General features: G+C 44.6%; 2 protein-coding genes across 8 annotated transcripts in view; one reads left to right on the plus strand and one right to left on the minus strand.

Moving 5' to 3' along the window:
- LOC139060788 (uncharacterized) overlaps positions 1 to 2037 on the minus strand; it is a 43231-nt gene extending 41194 nt beyond the window's left edge. For 3 of the 5 annotated variants that reach the window (XR_011515046.1, XM_070539934.1, XM_070539933.1), the window contains exon 1: positions 1796 to 1954. Coding sequence is in view for 4 of the 5 variants with exons in the window: in XM_070539934.1 (XP_070396035.1) it covers positions 1796 to 1807 (12 nt within the window). In the remaining variant the exon portion in view is untranslated. Of the gene's footprint in view, positions 1 to 1795 lie in introns of all 5 variants that reach the window. The other 2 variants (XM_070539932.1, XM_070539931.1) reach the window with 2 other exon arrangements.
- Positions 2038 to 4707: 2670 nt separating this feature from the next.
- LOC139060789 (alpha-1,6-mannosyl-glycoprotein 2-beta-N-acetylglucosaminyltransferase-like) lies at positions 4708 to 23095 on the plus strand. 3 transcript variants are annotated; one of them, XM_070539937.1, is made up of 10 exons: positions 4708 to 4928; positions 6751 to 6840; positions 7555 to 7764; positions 9954 to 10051; positions 10405 to 10504; positions 11661 to 11791; positions 13879 to 13954; positions 16574 to 16663; positions 21461 to 21585; positions 22313 to 23095. In XM_070539937.1, exons 1-10 carry the CDS (start codon positions 4803 to 4805, stop codon positions 22518 to 22520), a joined length of 1254 nt encoding a protein of 417 aa, XP_070396038.1. In that variant the 5' UTR covers positions 4708 to 4802; the 3' UTR covers positions 22521 to 23095. The 3 variants fall into 3 exon arrangements, with proteins under 3 accessions (XP_070396038.1, XP_070396036.1, XP_070396037.1); XM_070539935.1 differs by having other exon boundaries at positions 4709 to 4943; XM_070539936.1 differs by lacking the exon at positions 4708 to 4928 and adding an exon at positions 6448 to 6591.
- The last annotated feature ends 702 nt before the right edge of the window (positions 23096 to 23797 follow it).

Raw genomic sequence — 23797 nt, forward strand, 5'->3', positions numbered from 1 at the left:
CCTTGCGCAGGGCGGCAATTTCGACAGCTCCACTTGTCCCTGCTAAATGTTATGGGGCGCCTTATTAGCTTCCACAAGTGAGCAACACCTATGCCAGGTTTGCCTTATCTCGTCACATTCGAAGGCAGATTACCAGCAGTCCAAACCTTAATACCGGCAAGCGTGTAATTTTACGATCAGATATAGTCACTTTCATCGGCGTTGAATGTGATCCACAATTGAAGTACCATTCGCAAGTTGAAAATGTCCTCAAGGTAACATTCGGCACACAAGCGCAAACCCTGACAAGGAACTATTTCGGCGGCAGCATGTCCTCAGACCACCTTACTCCGCTTTTTATTCACAGCCATCTTACCTGTGGCATCGCGCATTATGGTAATATCTACTTAGCTATTTAAACAGCCCTCGCTCGTCTTCAAAACTGGGCTTTCCGAACAATTACGTTTGATCACTGCAGAGCACACGTACCTGCCCTAAACCGTGACCTCAATATGTTACGGATAAACTCTTTACAAAAAACTTAGGTTACGCCTGTAGTCCTTTTTCGAAGTTGCATCATTTCATCCTCTGCAGTATTCTTTCCCTCTGACACCTCATGTATACAAACATGACAAGTCTCTCAGGGAAAAAAATGTTTTGCGCCCCAAAGTGAACAGCAATTATTGTACGCGCAAAATTAAAGAGCTTTCCGTGGTCATTGCATTTTGAAATTCCACAATATGCAAAGTCATTTTACTCCAATTATGCACCCTGTTGTAACCTCAAAGAATTTTTGTTGTCAGTATTTGGCACTGATGATTGTTTTTCGTGTTTTCCTGTAACCATTCTTGTTTTGATCCGGCGACATTGTAATGTGTATATTGTTTTGTGTGCAGGTATTGCCTCAGTGAGTGTTAAGAATTCAAATGCTTGCTGATTCGTTAAACCCTTAAATTGGTAATGCTCCATGTGTTGTTATGTGGGAACACACAGTTTCGGCTTTGCCTCCGGCTTCTGGCAACCACGAGCGGTCTGCCGCCGGAGGTCGCGAGTAAAATAAACATTGGGCCAGGCTACGCGCGGTCCAGTGGAGCAGACCAGACGCTATACCGAGGGGAACAGACGCGCAGTCGCGTATTCGCATTATAGTAAATAGTTCAACAGTTTAATGCGGCCATATATTCATCCCTCACAGTTCTTATTTGTTTTCCCAACTTCATTTAGCTAACTACCATGGCTATTAAAAATGAGTTGAGCCGGTATATGCATATTTGAGTGTGTACTCCTTCTTTGCTTCTAATACACTGCTCTGTGCTTGCTGCTTTCATCTTTTTCTTCTTTGTAAACTGTGTTACAGGACGCTCCCCACATAGTGGGACTTTGGGACCTCCTCAGAATGAACGCATTTGGTGGCATTTGCACATGAAAGCTTCAATGAACCTGAAACCAGAACCCTATACCTTGAACTGCGGTTTGTTTAACGTACACACAAAGCTTGGTACATGAATATTTACTTTTCTTTTAATTCCGCCCTTATCAGAATACGGCCGCCGCGGCCGGCAATCGAGCCGTCGACCTCACGGTCAGCAGCAAAACACCCAATCCTCCGAGTCACCACGGCGGATATGCGAAGTATATCTTTGTCGATACTATTATAGCTCTTGCGCAACTATATAGCTAGTATTACAGATAGTTTACGTTACTTCGGAGATGTACAGAAGAGTTGAAGTTGGTCACATGGCTATCAGTTACTCAAGCTGTTCCTCATGCTGTGATGCCAGGCGTCTTGAGGTTACACTGCGATTCGCATACTTACAATTTCGTTCATATCCGGTAGCTGATGTCCAGCATGAGAGCCTGGTTCGTTTCACCTGCGGTACCCTTCCATGGCAAATTCTTCTTCTTCATCGTATTCGATAGGCCAAACACCGGCACCGGAGAGGAAATATTTCTCCGCCGAACATTACCATTTGCAGGATTACACTAAAAAACTCTTGACCATTATTGAGGAAGTAGGCGAAGCTTCTTGCTTTTCGACCTACTCAGCTACCTCCCGCCACCGTCGAACGCCCCATGTTCGTGCTCAAGCAGCTTCACGTGCTTCGTCACTCTTCACTGATCGATTCACCGCTCCATTTGAAGGCACAGCGCGCCGACCCAGAGAGTTCGTTCAACGCAGGGCACCGAGGTGCGCTCGTTCTGTTTCTCGTGTGATTGCTTTAACAGGGGACAGCACACCGTAAAAAGAGCACTGGACATGTCGTCATCGATAGCCTGAGATTTTAAAAAATGGCTGTGGCTTAGCTAAGGTTAAGCCCAGGATGCGAAGCATACTAGCCTTTATTTTAACGCGACAGCGTTAAGGAGCTCGTGTCGCAGAAAAACCGGTGTCGTCGGCGTCGGCTCAGGCGTGCGGCGCTTGCTCAGGCGCACATTTCGTTGTCGCGCCGAACGCTGCGTTGCTCGACGCTCACCACGTCCGATGCGGGGGGCGACGCCGCGAGCGACGGCGCGAGTTAGAGCCCCGTTTCTCCTCTGTCGTGACGTCACGGTGTCACGTGGTATTGAAGGCGACACCGCCGCGCCTGAGGAGCTGGGTTGAGCTCTCGAGCGACGGCGCGAGTTGGAGCCCCGTTTCTCCTCTGTCGTGATGTCACGGTGTCACGTGGTATTGAAGGCGACACCACCGCGCCTAAGGAGCTGGGTTGAGCTCTAGTAATATGCTTCGCATAAAACACCGACATCGCTGCACGCAAAAGCATGAGCTCCGAAATTGTGACGCGTTGCGCTGTGGCAGAAGCGGAATGCCGCAGTGATGGAGCCTATATATATAAAAAATTGGCAGTTCTGCCCGAAGGCGTAGCATCGAAAACGATAACACATGACGATAGCAAGGTTTAGCGTTGCACTCTATAGCCCCTGGCGCGGTGTTCTAACAATGCACGCAAGCGACATGGCGCGACGCAGCACGGAAGAGAACTGCGGCAGCGTAGCAGGAACAGCGACCAGACCAGGTGTGTCACAAAGCGGGAGCGATGAACGCCGCCAGTGGCGTTACCAGCGTCGCACCTCGATCGAGTGCGCGTGAAGCAGCAGCAGCAGCAGCAGCAGCAGCAGCAGCAGCAGCAGAAGAAGAAGAAGAAGAAGAAGAAGAAGAAGGAAAGAAACTTTATTATAAAGTGAAATAATTGATGTCATTGAGGCCCTTAGAGAAGGGTCCCAATGGCTGCCACCACTGCTCGTGCTCGCCGAGTAAGGGCCAGCCAGACCTGGGGAGGTATTCTGTAGAAGTCCACCTAGTGGACTGTCCATTTCGGCCGCTGATTGGCTGGGGCCATTCGTATCCTCCTCGCTCGTACAGTTGCATCCAATCAGCAGCGGCCGAGATCGACAGTCCACTAGGCGGACTATTACAGAACTTCCCCCCCTGGGCTCGAACAGAGGATCGCTGCGTGAGATGAGACCGACGGAAATTCGTCGGCGTTTGTCAGCGGCCATCGAAAGGATCAGAAAGATTCCGCTCCACTTTACTACCTGTTCTGCTGAGACCAGTGTGTGCACCACTATGTAATATGAACATTGTAGCTAAGCAGGAATGCTAGTGTTTGTGTGCACGACGCTCATGCCCACAGCGGAGTGCCGAATAATGCTGTACCGACTCCGCCACAGAGCCGATCGAGAGGAGCGTGTGGGTGGGTACAATTGGCTTCGTCGTTTTTGCAGCAAACTGCGCGTCTCTGCAGACCTTCACGTGTGGGCTGCGCATGCGCCTGAGATGCACAAACAGAACGGCGGTGAACTCCGTGGCGGCTACCCCGACGCGCCTCGAATATAATGGAGTTCATCTACTTGCTATCACTACAGTTTTTTCCAGGCATCCTATGCCGCAATAAACACAGTACCTCTAATTATAGACACGAGTTCTGATTATCAACGTATTTCCCCGTTATACATAGCGGTACCGACGAAATTTTATAGAATTATTTTATTTTGGCGATTAGCAGTCTTTGGGAACTTTCATTTCATGGGACTTTATGTCTAACCGTTTTCCCACCAACTTGCGTCAATCGATAGTTCATAGTCTAATGGGTACATCATCGGCCTGCTGAGCTGAGGGAACAGGGCTCGAAACCAACCGCACCAACTTGGCTCACTGGACATATACCGCTCTTTATTGAAAAAAAAACAAAAGATAAAAAACATCAACAGTTTCTCCAGTGCAGGGCGGAATCTAACCCGCGTCATATATACTCAGAAAAGCTATTCTGAATATATATATATATATATATATATATATATATATATATATATATATATATATATATATATATATATATATATATATATATATATATATATATACATATATATATATATATATATATATATATATATATATATATAAGCGTCACACGCGGACTTCGCGGCGGCTCTGCTAGATGGCGCAGCGTGTTCAGTGGGAAGAGCGAGAGAGGAGCTAGGCTGCAGCACAAACGCCTCATGCATAACGGGCTTCTGCGGCGACGCCAATGTGGTGTGTCGCCACATTGCTTCAGTGCTAATCACATTCACGTTGACATTCACGGTGAGATGGCTTCTGCCGGAATTTTTTTTAATTATGCTCTATTTATCACTTTACCCCACCTAACGAATGTCAACTCATCTATTCTAACGGTACACTCTCCCAATTATCTAAATAAAGTCGCGTAAGTATGATCTATAGGAGCGACCGCTCCTGCGGGTGCATCGCATAGGAAAGAAGAGGAAGAAGAACGTTCGATTGGAAGACGCGTGCTTCGAGCGGCGTCGCTGACGGAAGAACGATGTGGACCAAGAGGATTCTTCTGCGCCTGCGGCAGCGGCCCTCCTTGTTCACTGGCTGTCTCTGCTGCCTGGTGTTCCTGTTCTACACCTTCACCGACTACTGGTCGCGCGGCGGAGCCACACCGGTAACAGGCAGAACGGTGCGCTTGGGCGGACAGCAAGCGGCTGCCGCCGTCAAGAGCTCTCCACAGTCGTCTAATGGCGCTTTGCAGCAGGCGAGCAGAAAGAGTATAAAGCGGCAACTACGTGGGACGCTTTTCGCGCCTACTTAAGGCGTCCGCGCGCCTATATTTTGTGCCGCGCACTAATCGCACCAATTTATTTCCCTCTCACTCTCTCCTAGCCGAAATGCGCGTCATGTGGTTTCCGCGGTCATCTAGATGGACGTTTCTTGTAGCCCGTTTGTCGCTTTGTGACATTACCTGTCATGATCTGTGCTTTTCCGTTGCACCGCAGGGAATGCATTTTGTCGTGACTGCGACGCGGTCATCGCATGCTATTAAATGAACGCTGCAACGCCGAGCGACCGGCACGCGCAAAATAGGTGTAAAAGGCGTCGCTTATTGCTGTCACTCTCACGACGACCTGAGTAGGTCGAGGTGGCTTGTCTTCGCGCTCCAGAAAGTGTCATCGCTATAAATGTGATTGTTGTTGCTAAAATGTTTACTCACGTCTCTGTTGCCTTGGAGGGCTGTGGTGAATGAGTTTAGGAAACTAAGAACGGGTGATCAAAAGGCAAAGGGGAGTTATGAACAGGCGCTCAGCACGTTTAATCAGCAGGTGCAGGTGCAGCATGAGCAACATTTGTTGCACCATTCGAGGGAAAGGGCATGCACTTTTGCACATTCGTGTTTCTCCACACTTTTCATCCTCCGCAGCTTAAATGGCTTTGATCTTATAGCTTTAATCGTAAAGGGTGTCCTAGGTACACCTTACTTAGTCCTATATATGTGCCTTAACAACCTATTTATACCATAGTACTTCCCGCACGACATATGGTGGTTGGCAATGTTTTCTACCGCCGCTATGCTTTGAGTGTGACATTTCGCGCTTTTGGCATTCCTAAGTGGTCAGAGTGACACTCCACCTTGTGCGTAGTGTCGAATGCGACGAGTCACGAATGTAAAAAGCGCGAAAAGGCATTAGCATGGAAAAAGGCATCGCTACAAAATAGCGGCCCTTCTCCGGAAGGCCTTTCGAAATGCTGACATCTCCCCCGCGTACCAATATTGCTAAAGTCATTGCCTTTGCAATGCGGATGAAGTGACCGCTCGACATATGACTTGTACCACCCATTGCTCCATTTCTAGCGGGGCCACAGCAGCAAACGCGCACTTCAGCTAAGGCTCCTGTGTGCGTGATCCTAACGCTCGCATGCAAAGCGTCAGTCCTCGAAGAGTGAATCAGCGCGAGTCCAGTAATCACGCGATAAGCGTTCGTAGCTGGACCGCTACTGATGAAAAGCTCTCGAGTGGCGCCTTCTACTACTGTGGTTATTTGCGTGCTTATCAAGAGGCACCATTTGTATTCACGCTAAGCCTTCGTGCACGCAAACGATGCTCTTCTGCGAACGTTATCAACACGTGGAGAAGAGATTCGTTTATACGCGTGACGCCAGCACGAGGTATTATTGTTAAGTGACGGGAATGTACTGAGCAGATGTTATCTGCCAAGGGCACGCTCGCTGGGGAATCGGTCCCTTTGTGCGACAATCGTATAACTCCACTGGGCAGAATAACAACACTCTCCATTTGTATTGGCCTTTCTTCCCCGAGATCCCAGCAAATGGTATTATCTCTTATATTCGGACAGAAATTACTGTTATATAATTTCTGTTAGTGGATTCTCGAGCCGCGTACGAATTGAAAAGCAAATTCGGTTAGTATTAGAATTTTAACTCATTACTAAAAATATGTGCCATCTGTCTCCTGTTGCTCGTCTGCGCAGATGCCACTTGAGCCGGTGACGGAACAGGTAGTAGCTCAGGTGAACGTGGAGGATTTGCGGATCTTCGCGTTCAACCTCAACAAGAGGCAGGTAAGCGGAAATCTCTGCTGCGGCGAGTATAACAGCACTGCCACTGCCTAATAAGCTGGCGACTCACCAGAAATGTGTCGTGGCATTCTTTTTCTTATTCGAAAGATTGCTCTGCTGCAAAAAACGAGTGAAGCATGTTATTCGTACATGTATAATTATGTTCAATGAAGCCCAGCTGGAATTTATACCGTGAGCCATAGGTTCACAGATGGCACTCGGGTCGGCCGCATGGTTGTAGCCCTGCTTTAGACAGGTAGTGGTGCCTTGATGAGCGCAGTATTAGACAACTCCACAAGAAGTGTTTTTCGGCCTGCTTAATTACACTTATGAGAGGGACCTAGCAGGCGGAAAAAGTAATGAGCCAGGCCAATTCGAAGAAACAATGATCAGTTTCTCAGTTTCCTTTCACACATTCGAGGCCTGAATTTTCGCCTAGAATCAACGCAAGAATTCAGACTAACTACAGCAGCATGCCAATAATTTACCTACCTGGCTCTTAAAATCGGCTTCAAAGTAGAACCCGTTCAGCTCAGCTCTGCTCACCGATGGACAGATTCTGGATGTAATAAGTTTACTCGTTGATTGATTGATTGATTGATTGATTGATTGATTGATTGATTGATTGATTGATTGATTGATTGATTGATTGATTGATTGATTGATTGATTGATTGATTGATTGATTGATTGATTGATTGATTGATTGGGAGCGCAGCAGGTGCACCACGAGGAGAAGTTCGGCGCCACCCTGGAGCCCTCGGACCCGGTCATAGTTGTGCAGGTTCACAACAGGTGGCGCTACCTGCAGTACCTGCTGCACAGCCTGTCCCAGGTGCGGGGTATCGAACGCGCGTTGCTTGTGTTCAGCCACGACCACTACGACGCGCACATGCTCCACCTGCCAAGGACGGTGACCTTCTGCAGGGTACGTCTGTACTCCCCCTCGATAGCCTGGCACGCAGGTTTCAGGCTGCTGAAGTAACGTGAGCTCAATGTTCGCGAAGTGAGCGACCAGATTGTCATAAAGCTATTGTTCAGTTCCACAACTATCATTTTAATAGATCCTATAGTCGAATGCCCCGCCGTAGTTTGTCGCCGCCAGCAGTAATAAGTTTCAGCATGTTAGTTATTTATCGTAATGCAAGTAACATAGCGCAGTAAGGACGAGGGACAAGACGAGACAGGACAAGCGGTAATTTACCGTAATATACCGAACGTAAACTAAAGCTCTCTAACGCTGACTCTTTCCACCTGCTTGTTTCTATCATGAAAATACGGTACCGCTAATAAGATAGCGGAGACGTGGAATACCAGTCAAAGGAAAAGCAGCATTGATGGCGGTCTCCTGTGACGCTTCCATCGACATTTAGGTGCTAGAAATGGTTATTGTGTTCAATGATATCCTCTTTTATGTTTAAACTCCACTCACTCACTCACTCGCACAAACAAAAAGAAAATACAAGGCACTGATAGAAGCTTTTGACAGACATAACCTACGTGTGAGTTCCACGCAAAATCACTATCAAAATGTAAGTCCAGGTATTTTGCAGATTAAGTGCGTTTAAAAGCTTTGCATCTACGTGAGAAACAACGGCATCTACGTAGATTCACCAAAGCGGCGGAAGCGGCAGCTTGGGCACGTTAGTAATTCATAGGGACCTAAACAGCATGAACTGGACACGGACGAAAAAGAAAAAGGTACACATACACAGGCGTTGTGTTGTACGTGTATGTGTTTGCGCGTTGTCTGTGTGTGTTTACATATAACTGCCTCTTTCGTCCATGTACAGTTCGCGCTTCTTTAATGATCTATGTAGGGGTAGACGCTCGAGAATAACCCATTTCAATTAATGGACAATGAAAACAAATTATTTTGGTTTTAGGCATGTGTACATTGATTAGGTTAACACGAAGCCAATCCATCTCTCTCGGATGCTTCGTGTAGTGCAGAAATCGCGTCTGAGTAACGCCTCGATTGCGATAGTATTACAGTGTCATCGGCCTACTAGAACAATGGAACCGAAACAGCCATGGAGATATCGTTTATAAGTCTCAGTTTGGCCCGAAAGGCGAAGCATCAATCGCGATATCAACTTAGCGGACAGCGATACTAAGTAACGATAGCAGTATTATTGGTCGTGTAATGTTGCAAACATAGACATACTAACTAAATTAACAAGCATGGTGCATGAACACATCTGAACATGTGAACGGCATGAACACATCTCACTTGATGACCGCGGGAACTCGCTGTCAAGACGCTGGAGTGAGTAAGCGCGGCACCAACAGCGAGCGAATTGACCTTCGTGCTGCCGCTCGCATCAACGCGAACTAAGCCGCGTAAACACAGCGCGCGGCGGACTCTGTACCCGTCGCAGATGGCTTTCAAGATACAGCGGCCACGAGGGCGCGCGGGGGCGCACGGGCTCCATATCACTCCATATATTACAGTAAAGCGCACAAAGCATCCAGCTTAAATGATCACGTGTGCCACATTTTCTGTAGTGTACATTGCAGCCACTCTGTGCGGTAGTTCCACTTTTGGATCCCAAGATAAATGAGCGCTTTCATTGATAAAACCGTGCGCGTCGCTCGTAAAGATTAATTTTTGGCTGCGCACGCACAGTGAGCACTTGCCCGGCCAAAACAGAACTTTACTCAGTGCAGTTCAACAAGGTCATTAATTCAACGGGTTAACGATTCCTCATCTTGAAAAAGCAGCGCTGACGGAAGGAGGACCACAAGAAAAGAAAACAATAGAAAGACGCGGCGCTGACAGCGCCCTGTCTGTCCATCCTTTTCTTTTCTTGTGGTCTCGTCCATTAGCGCTGTTTTTTTTTTCGTCCAAGAACTTGCACAATGAGCCCTCTTTATTATAGCTCTCCTGCACAGCCGCAAAACAGCTATTATAACGCTTATATTTTGCCGGATATGTTAGAAGAATTACGCTGTTCATAAAGAAGAGAAGAAAAAGGACTCGAGCGGGGTGACTCGCAAGCAGCCGCTTGGCTGATCGAGCTGAGAGATATCCGTACGGTTCATATTTTAGGAAAACAAAAACAAAGATAGAAAAAGGTGACATTAAACAATATGGCTTTCAATTGCGATTTGCAGGTGATGCAGATATTCTTTCCTTATTCCACTCAAATTTATCCGCACGAGTTTCCAGGCGTCCACCCGAACGACTGTCCGAGGAATATCCATATCGAACAGTAAGTGCAGTGACTGCAGCGGTGAGGTTGTGTTTTCCTTAATTTCTATTTTTTATTGTTTTGCATTATCCCGAAAACCTCCACATACAGTGCTCTTCGTGAAACGTCAAAGCTCATTTGCCTGTTATAATCGGGTATAAAAGATTTCAAGCTCTTTATTGTAGATTTGTTCGAATAGTGAAATCTGTTGTCGAATCGAATACAGATGCCCTATAAAAGAAATTTTGGCGTGGAATTATCGAACTCAATATCTTATGTTTCCTTTATACTTTATACTTTATGTTTGTGTGTTCTATGTCTGCGTTTTGTCTTTGTTTCACGTATAGTGTGTGCTTGATATTTACTCTCTACAGGGCTCGTAAGATAAAATGTAACAACGCCGATTATCCCGACCAATATGGCCACTACAGGGAAAGCAAGTTCACCCAGATTAAGCATCACTGGTGGTGGAAGGTGAGTACGTCCCAATTGCGTGGCAATAAGGAAGAAAGTAGTATCCCGCAAAGTATATACAGCTTCAGAGTTCGTGTAATAAGTGTATTCACCAACCGAATGGACCTGGTGGGACGCTGGAGATATTGTTATGTCGGAAAGTTTGAATACCAATGCATTGAACCCAATTCAAGTTCGAGTTGAACAGTATACTTGGTATGCATTTGAACTCTCTAATATTCGCTAGCCCCTAGTAGCTGGCCACCGCCAGCTACTCAGTGACTATATATATATATATATATATATATACCAAGATTAAGTAATAGACAATATAATGCCCGCGATTATTAGCTTTTCGATCGGCTGTGTTTTGCTTTTGTTTTTGCACCCGCGACTAAATTATAGTTTGTTACAGGTTCTTCACTGGATGCTCATCGCATGTTATGAGGTCAAATTATGGGAAATTGGGTTTTTTAATATACAAATCGGCCATAACTAAATTTACACCCGGGTAAAACGTTTCGCGCCAGTGTCACTCCTTCGTCACTCGGCACAACTGGGCGGCGATGTATTGTCATAGGCAAATTTACCCATGGTTAAGTTACCACGCGCGAGCGGTCTGGGAGGCATTTCTTTTTTTTCGCTGGCACACGTTAAAAATATCCGTCTTGAAAAAAAATACACGCGCTCCGCACCCTAAAAATAACATATTCTCATAAGTCCTATGACATCTTGCATAAAAAAACCATGTGGCATCATATGACCACATGCGGTTCATGGCTGCAGCAAGATTACGGGGGCACACGCTGTTTTGTAGATAAGAATGCAGCGATTAAAATGACAAATTTTTTTACAGCCAGCGACGACCAACAAAAGAGCGCTTCGTCGGTAAACACCGTACGACGCGCATCCATCTGAACTTCACTGGTATTGGTGATCTGGCATTGAAGCTGCCGTCCAGTGGTTAATAATGCAATTTAATCTAATTGTCGACATATCAATGCGCAGAAATGATGGTAACCCATTAATCGATCATACGTCGCATTCTGGGAGAAGCGAGTAATCCGATTACAATTTGAGCCAGAAGTCCGGAACCACTGTCGAGCATGGCATGATCAAATGCACGTCCTCTTAAGATGTTCTGTGGTGCAAAACGTGCCACGACGAATACACGCAGATCAACGTCGTAATGGAGAGCCTGAACCTCACGCGCAGTCACGAGGGCCCCATCATGCTGCTGGAGGAAGACTACTACGTGGCCCCGGACTACATCGACGCCGTCCGGTTACTCCTCGCAAACAGGCACGCGTGAGTAGCCCCTCATCAAATGTAGACGTGTCACTAAGCCGTGGGCCGAAGAACATAACGCGCTTCAATAATCGTGGCCTCCGAGGTCGCACCGGCGCCCTACTGCAATCTCGGAGGTCACGTAATCACGCTTTTTGGTTTCTGTGGCGAGGATTTGCTTGCGAAACACAACCTTGACTCCTGCGCATTCGAGTAGCCACCGAGAGCCCCTGGTTGCTGAGAAAGTGAAGCAACTAGCGAGAAAAAAAGCGTAATGACCACTTCAGGTCACGGGGCGGCGTGGTCATCTGCTTTCTTGAGTTGAGTGCACGTGTCAAGTTGAGGAAGGCTCTAAAAACATGGGGTTTAGCCGCCACTAAGTTGCTGGATGTAATATATAGCTTCAATGCGTGTCAGCCTGTATTAAAGGATGGATGGCGACCGCCAGCCACTTCTGAAGTAATTGCTTTATGCGTAGGTAAGTTCATCGTTAAAGGGAACGTATGTATAACCATGGCATGAGCCGATTTCCCTATGTGGCATGTCTGAAGAAGTGCAGCTTTGCGGTAGATGGCACTGGCTCATCTCTATGGAAGTATTTGCTTAGTGTATCAACAGCACTTCCGCAGGCATCACTAACAAGTGCAGCAAGAAATGCAACCAAATTTTTCTCTCTGTATATGTAAAGAGCATTTATAGCAATGATAATAAAGAAAAGCACGAATTAAAACCGAAATCCTCAAACACTCCCAATTACTTACGTAAAAGCAAAAAAAGATATTCTTGAAATTTTAATAAGACAAAGTTAATCAAGCTGGTAGGGATTCATGGTAAAAAGCAAAAAATTCCGACAGAACCCCTCCCACGATGGCTAGTGACGCTAATACGATTAGCATTCAGGAAATCCATTGCTGAAGATGCATGTTATTATAATTTGTAGTGGTCATCCTAAAATTTTCATCGCTTCGGGTTCGTTACCAATAGCACGGATCCCACGCCTATGTGGAAATCCGTGTTAAGCAAACCTTTCTTTGATGTTAGCGCAAATGTTAAATGTAAATTTGTATGCAAAACTAAACGCTAATGGCGGAAATGTTTGTACATGATGACGTATATGGAGTGTACTTTTACACACTTCACTGCAGCCGGCTTCTCGAATTTTCTGTTGGCGACTTCTTCCCTTCTCTGTAGCTCAGCACTTCCTCGCTCAATGCACGCTGAAGTCCCAGTTTGTTCCCTTCGATAATTATTTCACAATCGGCTGCTTTTGTTGACTTCATTTCTTGCCTATTACCCTGGTTGTCTGTTCGGGTACATAGCCATCCATAGGCATTGACCAAGACTAGGCATATGCCGAATTCGTTTATTGGGGCACATATTCAGTGGCACATAACCTAGGGCTAATGAATGCCGTTGTCCTGCTTGTCTACTGGAACCATTGTGGAACATTTGCCAGGCATGGGACATACCCAGTGGTCCATACTCATTGACACAAGTTGCCTAATCGGACACTTAATCAGTGGCACATAAATAACCCAGTGCCGCTGAATGCTCTTGTTCGGCTTGCCTATTCTGGTACATGCCTATCCTGAGGTATTGACCAAGAATGAGCACACATACCCAGTGACCCAAGTTCTCAAGCGACAGTGGTTACATAGCAGCGCATCAAAGTGGGCTTGATATTCTACGAATGCCAATCCCGTTAACACCAGCGAGAAACTATCTGTTGCTCGCTATTGGCGGGAGCAGCCACCTCGTCAAGTCACCGAGTGTAGTCACTCTTTGTGGTGGCTTCTTTCTTTCACCAGCAAGAAAAATAAAGGACTGATTTGAATTGAATTGAAAACCAAGTTTAATGGCAACTTCTACAGGACACAAGAGAGGAGACGTTAGGTTTCAGAAGTGCCGAGGAAACGTTACGCTCATCAACTGATGAAAAGAAGACTTGTTCCACTGGAAAACTTGAATCTAGGTGCCCTTACACGCCCCGAATATTTACAACTTTGCTGCAAAATGTATCCGAAGGCCTCCCATTTTGAGAGCCCGATTCTTGTCAACCTCCAGCTGGCAGCATTCATAACATAAACGCCCAAATAAATTTTCTGCAGCCTTTGCGGTACAAGCACGTGCCTTTGCTTGGTGGGAAACAACGACTACAATGTCAAAAGGCCACTCACTGACGCCGTAAGTGCTGTTGTTGTTGTTGTTGTTGTTGTTGTTGTTGTTGTTGTTGTTGTTGTTGTTGTTGTTGTTGTTGTTGTTGTTGTTGTTGTTGTTGTTGTCGTCCAGCCTCTTATTTGGCGCGCTCATTGGTGTGAACGATAGCGGCACTGCTACAGTCATTTTACTTTTTTGCAGGTGTTTCCCAATAGCAAAATTATTTGACTTCAATCGAATGCGAATATTCAATAAAAATGACATTCAAATATCGGGCAGACTACCGAGAAAGGCAACATTAATTACACCTGCAGAATAGTGGTAATACTACGCACCTAGCCATATAATATAAAACTTGCGGGTTCCAACTGTCACTTCACAGAACCTAAAGTTATATGCAGCACTGCAGATAGAGCCGCATTTGGAATAATGGAAGCGTTCCATATCGTTAAGTAAAAGCACAAGATTGCGAAATTTCCGAATAGCAAAAATTTCTGACTTGAATCGGATGCGAATATTTGATAAAAATGAGATTCAAATATCGAGTCGAATACTAAGCATGATCTTTTTAGATACAGAAGCATGGGAAAGTAGGCTGCGTCAGAGCCTGCTATCCCAGAAAGCCCAAATTCATTACGCAATAATTTTTTTAATGTTCTAGTTTCTAAACAAATGTCAACTAATGAGGGTGCAGGCAACCATTTCATTAAAGTAAGAGACTAAGACATATTTACTTTATCTGATACATGTAATTGCATTCACACCTGGAATTCTGGTCAGAAGGGAGGCCGATAAACGAGAAACAGCTGAACGGTGATCGCATCTGGCGCACCATGACACTGACCGAAATGTAACACAGGAGCAGCAGGTCAACATATGCTGAAGGAACAAAGTGCAGCACTATAACAGTGCGCCAGCCGTTTTTAAGGGTAATTAAGTTGCTGGTTTGAGCGAGTTGGTATCTTTAATGCATGACGTAACGTTGTGAGCACAAGCTAGGGGACACAAATACGTGAAGAGAAAGACAAAAGCTGGAAGTTTTCGCGTGTGTCTCTTTTCACCTGTGCATGGTGATTGTAAAACAGCGCTAAAAAAAGACGGGCACGAAGAAAAGGTACACGTAACATGCGCTGACTTCAAACCAATGTTTACTCAGAAGCACACATGTTATATACATGCATATCAATCTTATTCTAGCCATCTCAAACACCATGCAACTTTACAAACCCGCCCAACAGGCCGCGCTTTCCAATTTAGTCTTCACCTGATTTTGTCTTTATATTTTGTGCTCAAAATCTGCTGTGTTTAACTGATCTGGACATCATGAGAAAGTCCACATAATTTTTTTGCCAAATCCGAGAAATAAATTTGTATGGATTGTGCAAAGGACAGGCATTTTTATTAAATGGCTGGAAATTATTAAGCAGAAGTGAACTACTAAATGTGTTCGCTATGAAACAAATGGCTTATGCGAAGAAATCGTGGCAAAATTTTAGCAAAGTCACTCGGAACAGTGATCTGGCTTTCTCCCTGTAGACTCTAATAAGGGTTGTCATCCTTCGTCTTCAAACGGAAACAAATATTTGACAACTTCAAATAGCAAATTCTTTAACTGAACACGAATCGAATATCAAACGTTATTGCATTCGCATTCGAAATATCGAATATTCGTACGTCGCTGCCGAAAGAACATCAGAAGCAGTATACGATGTGTTTACCGGAAAATAATGGGATGCAAACATATGCAGAGTTCAGTCGCACAACTGTCATCTTTACTGGGCATAAAACATCCAAACAATGCCTGAGTGATGTCCATATCCGCCTAGCCATGATGTTAGACTACGCGTTGGCTTTGTTGAGGTGAAGCTGTATTTAAAACAGTGTCGCACAAAGCGCGGGCAAGCCAGATAAATTCTGGAGTTATACGTGCCAGAACCACGATTTCATAATGAGGGACGCCGTAGCGGGGTACTCCCTGTTAATTTGACAACCAGAGGAAGTTCAACATACCCCGATGCACGGGACACGGGTGTTTTTGCAATTTCGCTCCCATCGGAATGCGTCGGCCGCGGCGGGAATTCGATCCCGCGACCTCGTGTTTAGCAGCACAACACCATAGCCGTTAAGCCACCGTAGCGGGTCGCAAGGAAGTGTACACGTCAACTTGTGCAGCTCTGCAGACCAGCCACTGTTCACCTCCCCCTTTCCCATCCATTTCAGTGTGATCGCCTTAACACTAATCAGACCGTTACCGTTATTGTGCCCAGATTCGTGTAATGTTTAGAGTGTGTCAAGCCGCGTTGTTATCCCTCAGAGATAAGGTATAATTACTCTGCGGTGACTTGCGAGTAGGCCAAACTCGTGTTTTCGTTTTGTTTTTATGTTGTTTTGTTTTTGTTTCACGATTTATTTATTTTATATTTTGGTGGAGGTATATTTGCGCTTTGGCACGTGATGCTCCATTACGCACCGAGAAGACAACGATTTGACGCCAACAGACGTGTGGCGTAGGCAGGCGTGCCAATATTGTCGCGTTCCTGATTGTGCGACGCCAGCCGATACCTTCCACTCTGGTGACACATCGTTTTGAAACTGAGTGCAGCTGCAAGTGACTGCCAGCAGTTAAATTAGTTTGGTCATACGCAGGTGGAAATCCGTCCCTGGAACAAGAGCACCAACAATCTCGGCATCATCATGACACGTGACTTGTGGAAGGACATCCGGGCATGCTTCAGCGTCAGTTCTCTCTCTCTCTCTCTCTCTCTCTCTCTCTCTCTCTCTCCTAGCGCACTTTGCAAACACAGCCGCCTGGAGATCCCGTATTTGCTCGATGCAAAGTGACTTTCTAGTCTCGTGTCGTTGTTGCACATGCATATAACGGACACTTCGCCTAATCCTTCTTTTCTTCTTTTTTTTTGCATTTGACATATTTTATTATTTATTTATTTTTCATCAACCTCACATGGTCTTTATTCTAAATTCAGTAAGAAGATAGCCAGCTTTTCTTTACGATCGACGTTCGATGACTGAATTACCCTGATCGCGATTAGAATTACCCAAAAATTAAACGGGTCAGTTCGACCCTTTCACTTGGTTTTCTGGAGAGAATTTCTCGGCTTTCGAGTACGAACTCTGTTGTTAGACTATCAGACGCGCAGAGCAACACTGGGTATTCAGGGGCCCGTGCTTCGGACCAGAGCCTCCAGGTGTCAGACACAAAGAAAATGCAACGCGTCACAGCTGAGTGACGTGTCGTGTAACAATTACTGACCATCTACTACGTCACATTACCACCGTACATTGTAACCGAATCAATATATCGCGTCAGCCAACCAAGAACAAGAACTATAGCCGCACGCCTCCTGAAAGGCACCGAAGGCTCACCCGGTGTTCACCTCTTACCCTTCTAGTTAGCCGACATGGTGTCCGGAAGGATTAGCAACGGAGAAAGAAAGAACCCGTCTACCGATTGAATGACGCGAACCGCAGGTTTGCCAAACTACACTGGGACAAAATAAGGGTGGCTCAAAAGTGATGTAACTAGCTCTGTTAGATAACTTCATGCATGGGTATACGGGTACGCATTACCTCGTTAAGACACGGGTAAAGATTGGTCCTCCGTGTAATCACCTAGCTGACCAAATATTTCTTCCCTCTGTATTACATCAATGCGTCCGTACAGGCATAAAAGAAATCAGCTTGGATTTCCTGAAGCGACGAAAAAAACGGCTTGCCCGCATCAGATGTGAAACGGCCACCACTACCGCATGTGCCTCATCAAGGGCCCAAAAAGGCAAACATGACGTGGCGCCATCTACAGGATGCTATTCAATTCCACTTCTGACGCAAAAACGTTACCGCACTTCTAACTCCAGCTTTCCACCACGTTTTATTTTAACGCAGTCAACTTAAGAGGAGCCTTTAGCTTGGGGCGAACTCCAATGTTCTCTGTTCAAACACATGCAAAATGCAGCAGTGCTCCCATGAAACAATCGCTCAACCGAGTCGAATGAAACTTGTTGCAATAGAGAAAAAAGTTTAATTTTAGCAACTGTACCAAGTAAAATTATTGTTTATGACTTCATGTGCTTTAGAAGATAATGCCAATATTTGATAACGCAAAATAGCATTGAAGACGAAATTTACAAATTCGTTATTCTGGACCAAAAAGGGAGATTGCAGATTTGTAAACTACATCTATTAGAGCATCTAAAGTGTTGCGGTCATTTGGTGCTGCGCGAACAGTAAACATGAGTGAAAACAGAGCAATTGTCTCCCCAATTAAAGCGTTTGTCTCCTTGCATTCTCAAAGCTGAAACAACATACAATATACAAAGCCCGCAAGTGCGCTTCTTTACACACCTTGTCTCACCTAAACAAGATGGCGGACCATGGCCTACAATCTTAATTAGGAGTAAAATTTAGCTAGGGGCTCCTATCAAAATATAAGGGAAAAAAGACATTGTTTTTCTCGGCTACCATTGCACCGAATTTCACGAGGTTTGTTCATCTCAAAGAAAATTTTAAAGTCTAGTGTCTGCAAGGAGTATCTTCTTAATTAATTCATCGTATTTCTTTTTACAAAAATTGTTCAAAACCTGCAAAATTTCAAAAAACGGAACTATGAAGTTTATAACTTTGCAAATGAGCAAAAAAAGCGACATTACAATTATGTAAGCTGCACCTATAATACGTCTATAGCAGACAAAAATTATATATTGAAGACGACTAATACGTGAGTAGGATTTTTTTTGTGATGATTGTAAAAGGTTCTCGTAGTGGTAAATTCATAAATGAAATTGGTCCGCTTTAGATGATCGAACGGATACAGTTTACAGAACTGCAATATAGGTTTTTGGTGCAGAGTTACGGAGTTGTGTTTGTGCTGCTAATAATTTGAAACCAATTTCCGACATTTTTTTTTAAACATTTCGGACCATTACTCAAAATATTACTTCCTGCAGTCACTAGAATATCTTTTCCTCTCAAATGCAAGAAATTTTATTCACATTGGTCTGGGAGTTGTATCACAAAGGCATTTCTACGTTTTACGTGTATTTGAATAGGCGGTATGGGAATTGACCCCGCGCTAAAGCTTCTTTTTATAAGGGTCTACATGGGGACTGGTTACATCCTTCCTGCAGCTTTCCATACCCAGCTTCTTACCGAAACGTATGTCTCCACTTTATCGGTGAAAATAGCGGCAATGGAGCCACCTTTGTTAGGGAAGGATGTGTGGAAAAACTGGCTTACGATATTTTGAATTGAATTCTGGGATTTTACATTCTAAAACCGCCATTTGATTGAGGCACGCCGTAGTTAGGGACTCCGGATTAATTTGACCACCGGGGGATGCTTAAAGTGCCCCCAGCTGGTGCACATGACACAGACGTTCTTGCGTTTCGACGTTTTTAATTTTTTCAAATCCCGCCGCAGCCGGGATTTGATCCCGGGACCTCGTGCTTGGGCAGCGCAGCAGCACAGCCGCTAAACCTCCGCGGCAGGTTTAGGATATTTTGCACTGGCGCCTTTGTTTTCGTATTACTGGACCCAATTCTGAACTCTCTCGTTTTTATGACAGTTTCCTCACTGGGCATTTAACGCGCACTGTTGACGAAAACTGGAATTTACTTAAAAATGATTTTTTAATGTTATTTAAAAATCTAGTAGGTTTTAACCAATCTACTCGATAAGTTCATACCAGTATTATCCACACATAGAAAAGCGCAAAAGTTTGTCATGATTTATACTTAAACTACGGCGCCTTAATAAGAAAAAAATGTTATACTGGCAGTCAGACAAGCACCAACTTTCTGGTTCGCGGAAGCATTACAAAGCATGCGATAAATAGTATCAGTTGTTGTTCAGAACCACCCAACACCGTTTTTTTAACGAGGACCTGTCATCTATGCTTACTAATAACTCAAACAGTTGGGCTACTTGGTGCTTATTACAGACGTGAGACATCGTTAACTAGCGCGAAAAAACAACGGACAACAGCGAAAAGCACACAGGAAGAACGCTAACGTTCTGTCCTGCCTGACTCAAGCGGCCAGTCGCGCGACAATTTTGCGTGCATTCGCGGGCTTCTATCGCGCTCGGAAAAAACAGTTTTATGTAGCACGTATTGAGCAACAAAAAGCTGTGTCGAAGTTTTTCATGTTGCTCTACAATTTTTTCATTGACACTTTTCATCTAATTATAATGGTTCAGAAGTTGATAAATTAATAAGAGTAATTATATAATTACGCGGAATTCAAAAAGTAATCTGACTCTCTCCAAGCGACGACAAATAACATTATCTTGGTTCTGTCCAGTTACGTGGCATTTGCATATTCTTAAATCTTGGTGCATGATAGCTAGGGCACTCTGTATAGTAACGTATCCTGCGGCACCGACCAGTTGACATTACAATCCGACCTGAACACTATAAGTTCAAGGTGCTCATCTCCGCTAATGCCACTTAACCACAGTAAAACAAAGCCTATATGTCATTTAGTAATCGGGTTTTCCGTGTAACATAGTCTTACAAATTAAACGATAGCTCTCTTGAACTGACATCAACGTACAAGTAGCTTGGCCCTTCATTTACAATTCGAATTATCATGCGATTACCACATTAAAGCAACCCTTGCTTCCGGTAATCGTTCTCTCGGCCGTCTTAAGCTTAACATGAGGCAAGCCCCTATTCAATTTCGTAAACTTGCTTACAACACGCAAAGCCGACCTAAAATTGAATATGCATCTGCCATTTGGGATCCTTATAGACACTGCATTTTTAACGACATCGAAGACCTTAAAAACCGTGCTGTTCACTTCAGCTACTCTGAATACTCATCTTTCTCTAGTGTTATCACTGCTTTAAAGAATCGCGCTCATTTGCAAGAGCCTCGTCGTCATTATGCTCGCTTATCACTTTTCCATAAACTTTATCATCACACATGCCTGCATGACGAGCTTTTCTGCAACTAGCAGCTATTTTTTTTCTCGCCGGGACTATCCTAATAACTTAAAACAGATAACGTGCCACTCAAAACACTACGCTGAATCTTTCATACCACGCACAATAAAGATTGGAACCAGTTGCCATTGCACATCGCTACAAAAACAAACATCAGCAAACTTCATTCACGATAACGTATAGGCAACCACCCCTGATTATTACTCCACTAGTTCGTTCTTCTCCCAGTGTGTATTAAATAACTAGTTCGCTCTTCTATATGTTTAATTGTATTTTGCACTTTTATTCAATTTAGTGTGCTTTACACCTTTTGCTCTGTACTTTATTCGTTACCGAACTTTGTACTTAATTTTGTATAAGCCAGCACTGTTAATTTGTGAATTGTCGTTTGCTTGGAACCGTATTCACAGTGCTATACCTTTATTTGTACCAAACCCCTTATGTAATACCTCAACCGGAGGACAGTTACGGGTAACTAGAGTAAATAAATAAAACATTATCTAACAGTCGGAAACGCTCAGTCCAGCCACACTATTCATAACTCCTCCTCGTCCCCTCCCACCCGTGCGCAGGAATTCTGCATGCACGACGACTACAACTGGGACCTGACGCTGACTGCGGTGGCGAACAAGTGTCTCCCTGCCGGCAGCCTGACCGTCAGCTTGAGGGTCAGCAGGGTCTTCCACATTGGAGAGTGGTGAGTGCATTGCGCGCCCCCTTAAAACCGTGGATGAACGATGTCCCTCCATTGTACGCAAATGTTGCGCACAATCCCCAGTTTTACAGTTGCTGCGGCCCCGTCTGCATACGCAGTACAGCGCAGTTGACATATATACATTATAAAGACAAGTAATAAATGCTGCAAGTGTTCTGGAACAAAAAGAACAGTACGTGACAAAGAACAATGCATACACGACTACAAATCATAATAAGAAGGTATAAAAAGGAAAGGGAACAAATAATGTATATAGTAGCGTATGCGTTTTGTCATTTGTTGGTCTTTTTTTTTCTTCTGTGAAATAACAATTTTGTTTATTTTGTTAGAACCTAAAAATTTGAATTCGCATTACTTTTAAACCTGAGTAGCTATGATGTTTTCTATTAATTGATGCGCCGAGAACTGACAGTATTGCTAAGGGTCACGCGGTGCTAACGGCCCTGGTCTTATTGTAACAATGTCTTTGTAAACGTGTGAAAATATGTACTGAGCATTCATTCATTCATTCATTCAAATTTAGTATGTACCGCAAACCATTACGGATGACGAAAAGCAGTGCGGAACATCAGTGCACCTTAGATCAGGTTACGTTTGATCCTCAAATGTAGAAACCTAACGACGAAAATAAGCTGTGAGTTAATAATGACGACGTTGCCCACACGTAAATGTTTTAACGTGACGTAACCTTGCGCGCGTGTCGTCGCAGCGGTGTGCACCGTCGTCCCAAACAGTGTCGAGAGTTGCTGCTCCGCAAGGCTCGCCAGGTGATTCCCAAGGAAGGCTTTGGGTCCGAGCACATCCGCCACCTGCGACCCATCAAGCCACGCGTCGTCAGGCTGCCCAAAATCAGCGGAGGATGGGCCGACGTCCGAGACCACCAGCTCTGCGTCAAGATGACGCTGTGGGGATCTTAGGCACCCATCCACCCCTAACTTAAAAAAAAGGAACAATCATAAGTCTCACGACCCCCATATCCAATAATTCGCTGTGATCATGTGAAATCTTACTTAGAACCCCATACGATCATATTCATTTTCATTTTTTTTCATACGTTCGAATGAACATGATGGTCATTAGTTATCGATATCACAATCGTATGACCTCCCATATTCAACATGTGGTATATCGTAACCATCCTTTTAGACATTGGGGTAAATACTCAGGACATGGTTTCTTTTTTTATATAAGCATGACCTCATCGTCTGAGCACAAGAAAGACACAGCTCTGGCGTAAAATGGGACGATTGTTTTGTTATGCACATACTTCTTTATCGCTTCGTTTTAACTTTTGGTTTGTTTGTGAACAAAATCGTTCCCTGCGTCATAAATATTTCACGTGCTGTCTTTTACATCTTGTTTCTGCGCGCACTCTTGCAGGGAACAGCGCAAGATTGCGTTATTTCGGAAACTGGTTGATATGCCGAAAAATATGCATGCCCTCACATACGAGGAAAAATATTTCAATAAAAATTAAAACTTTCGACACGGCTGATAGGAGTTGATAGAAGGTGCGAAGCACGCGTCTGTTGCGTTGTCTTCGTTACTACTTTGTCTGCTACAACGTTAAGCTTCAGAAAATGCAAAAATTTTCAGTTTCGCCCGCAAAATGAGGCCATGTAAACTGCTACAAAAATACTATGTGCCAGATTCGTTTCTTCTGCCAGCGATAGCTGTTATCGGTGGCCCACTTCCCTAGTCATTTTGATAACCCCCGGCGTCCGTCGCAGGAATCCCAACGTGCTTTGCGAGATATTTATTTTTTAAAAAAAAGTGCCCAAAGTGGATTCAAACTCAGGTCCCATAGAGTAGTAATCAGTGGTTTTATCTCTCAGCCACTCTGCCTTCTTTCCGCTTCATTACATGGATGTAAAGGTTCTTCTGTCTTGAACGCACCATTTAAGCGCTGTGGTCTCAATGGAGCTTTAGTTTAGGATATGCAAGCGGCTTGCGTACGCAATCCGCTTGCGTCCACTAAACTAAAACTCTCTAATAACTGCACTTTTCGCGTGCTTTTGCGGGCTTCTTTCAGGCTTGGAAAAAAATTCCGTCCTTGCCGTTCTGCCTTTTCCGCGCCACCTAAGCACTATGGTCCCAATAACTGTATCACACCAACTAGCCCAAAAGTCTGTAAACTTTTTTTGTGTGTTCTGCGAGCTTTCTTTGCGGACCAGCTTACGAAAGCTTTAGTTAA

This window comes from Dermacentor albipictus, chromosome 6, assembly GCF_038994185.2.
Source record: "Dermacentor albipictus isolate Rhodes 1998 colony chromosome 6, USDA_Dalb.pri_finalv2, whole genome shotgun sequence".
NCBI classification, from domain to species: Eukaryota; Metazoa; Arthropoda; class Arachnida; order Ixodida; family Ixodidae; genus Dermacentor; species Dermacentor albipictus.

Bases quoted from the DNA above. Each gene is read 5' to 3' on its own strand.
- LOC139060789 (XM_070539935.1), top strand. From the start codon at position 4,803: ATGTGGACCAAGAGGATTCTTCTGCGCCTGCGGCAGCGGCCCTCCTTG. The intron at 6,841-7,554 runs GTAAGCGGAAAT...TTGGGAGCGCAG, and splicing joins TCAACCTCAACAAGAGGCAG to CAGGTGCACCACGAGGAGAA. The intron at 13,955-16,573 runs GTAAGTGCTGTT...GGTCATACGCAG, and splicing joins AAAGGCCACTCACTGACGCC to GTGGAAATCCGTCCCTGGAA.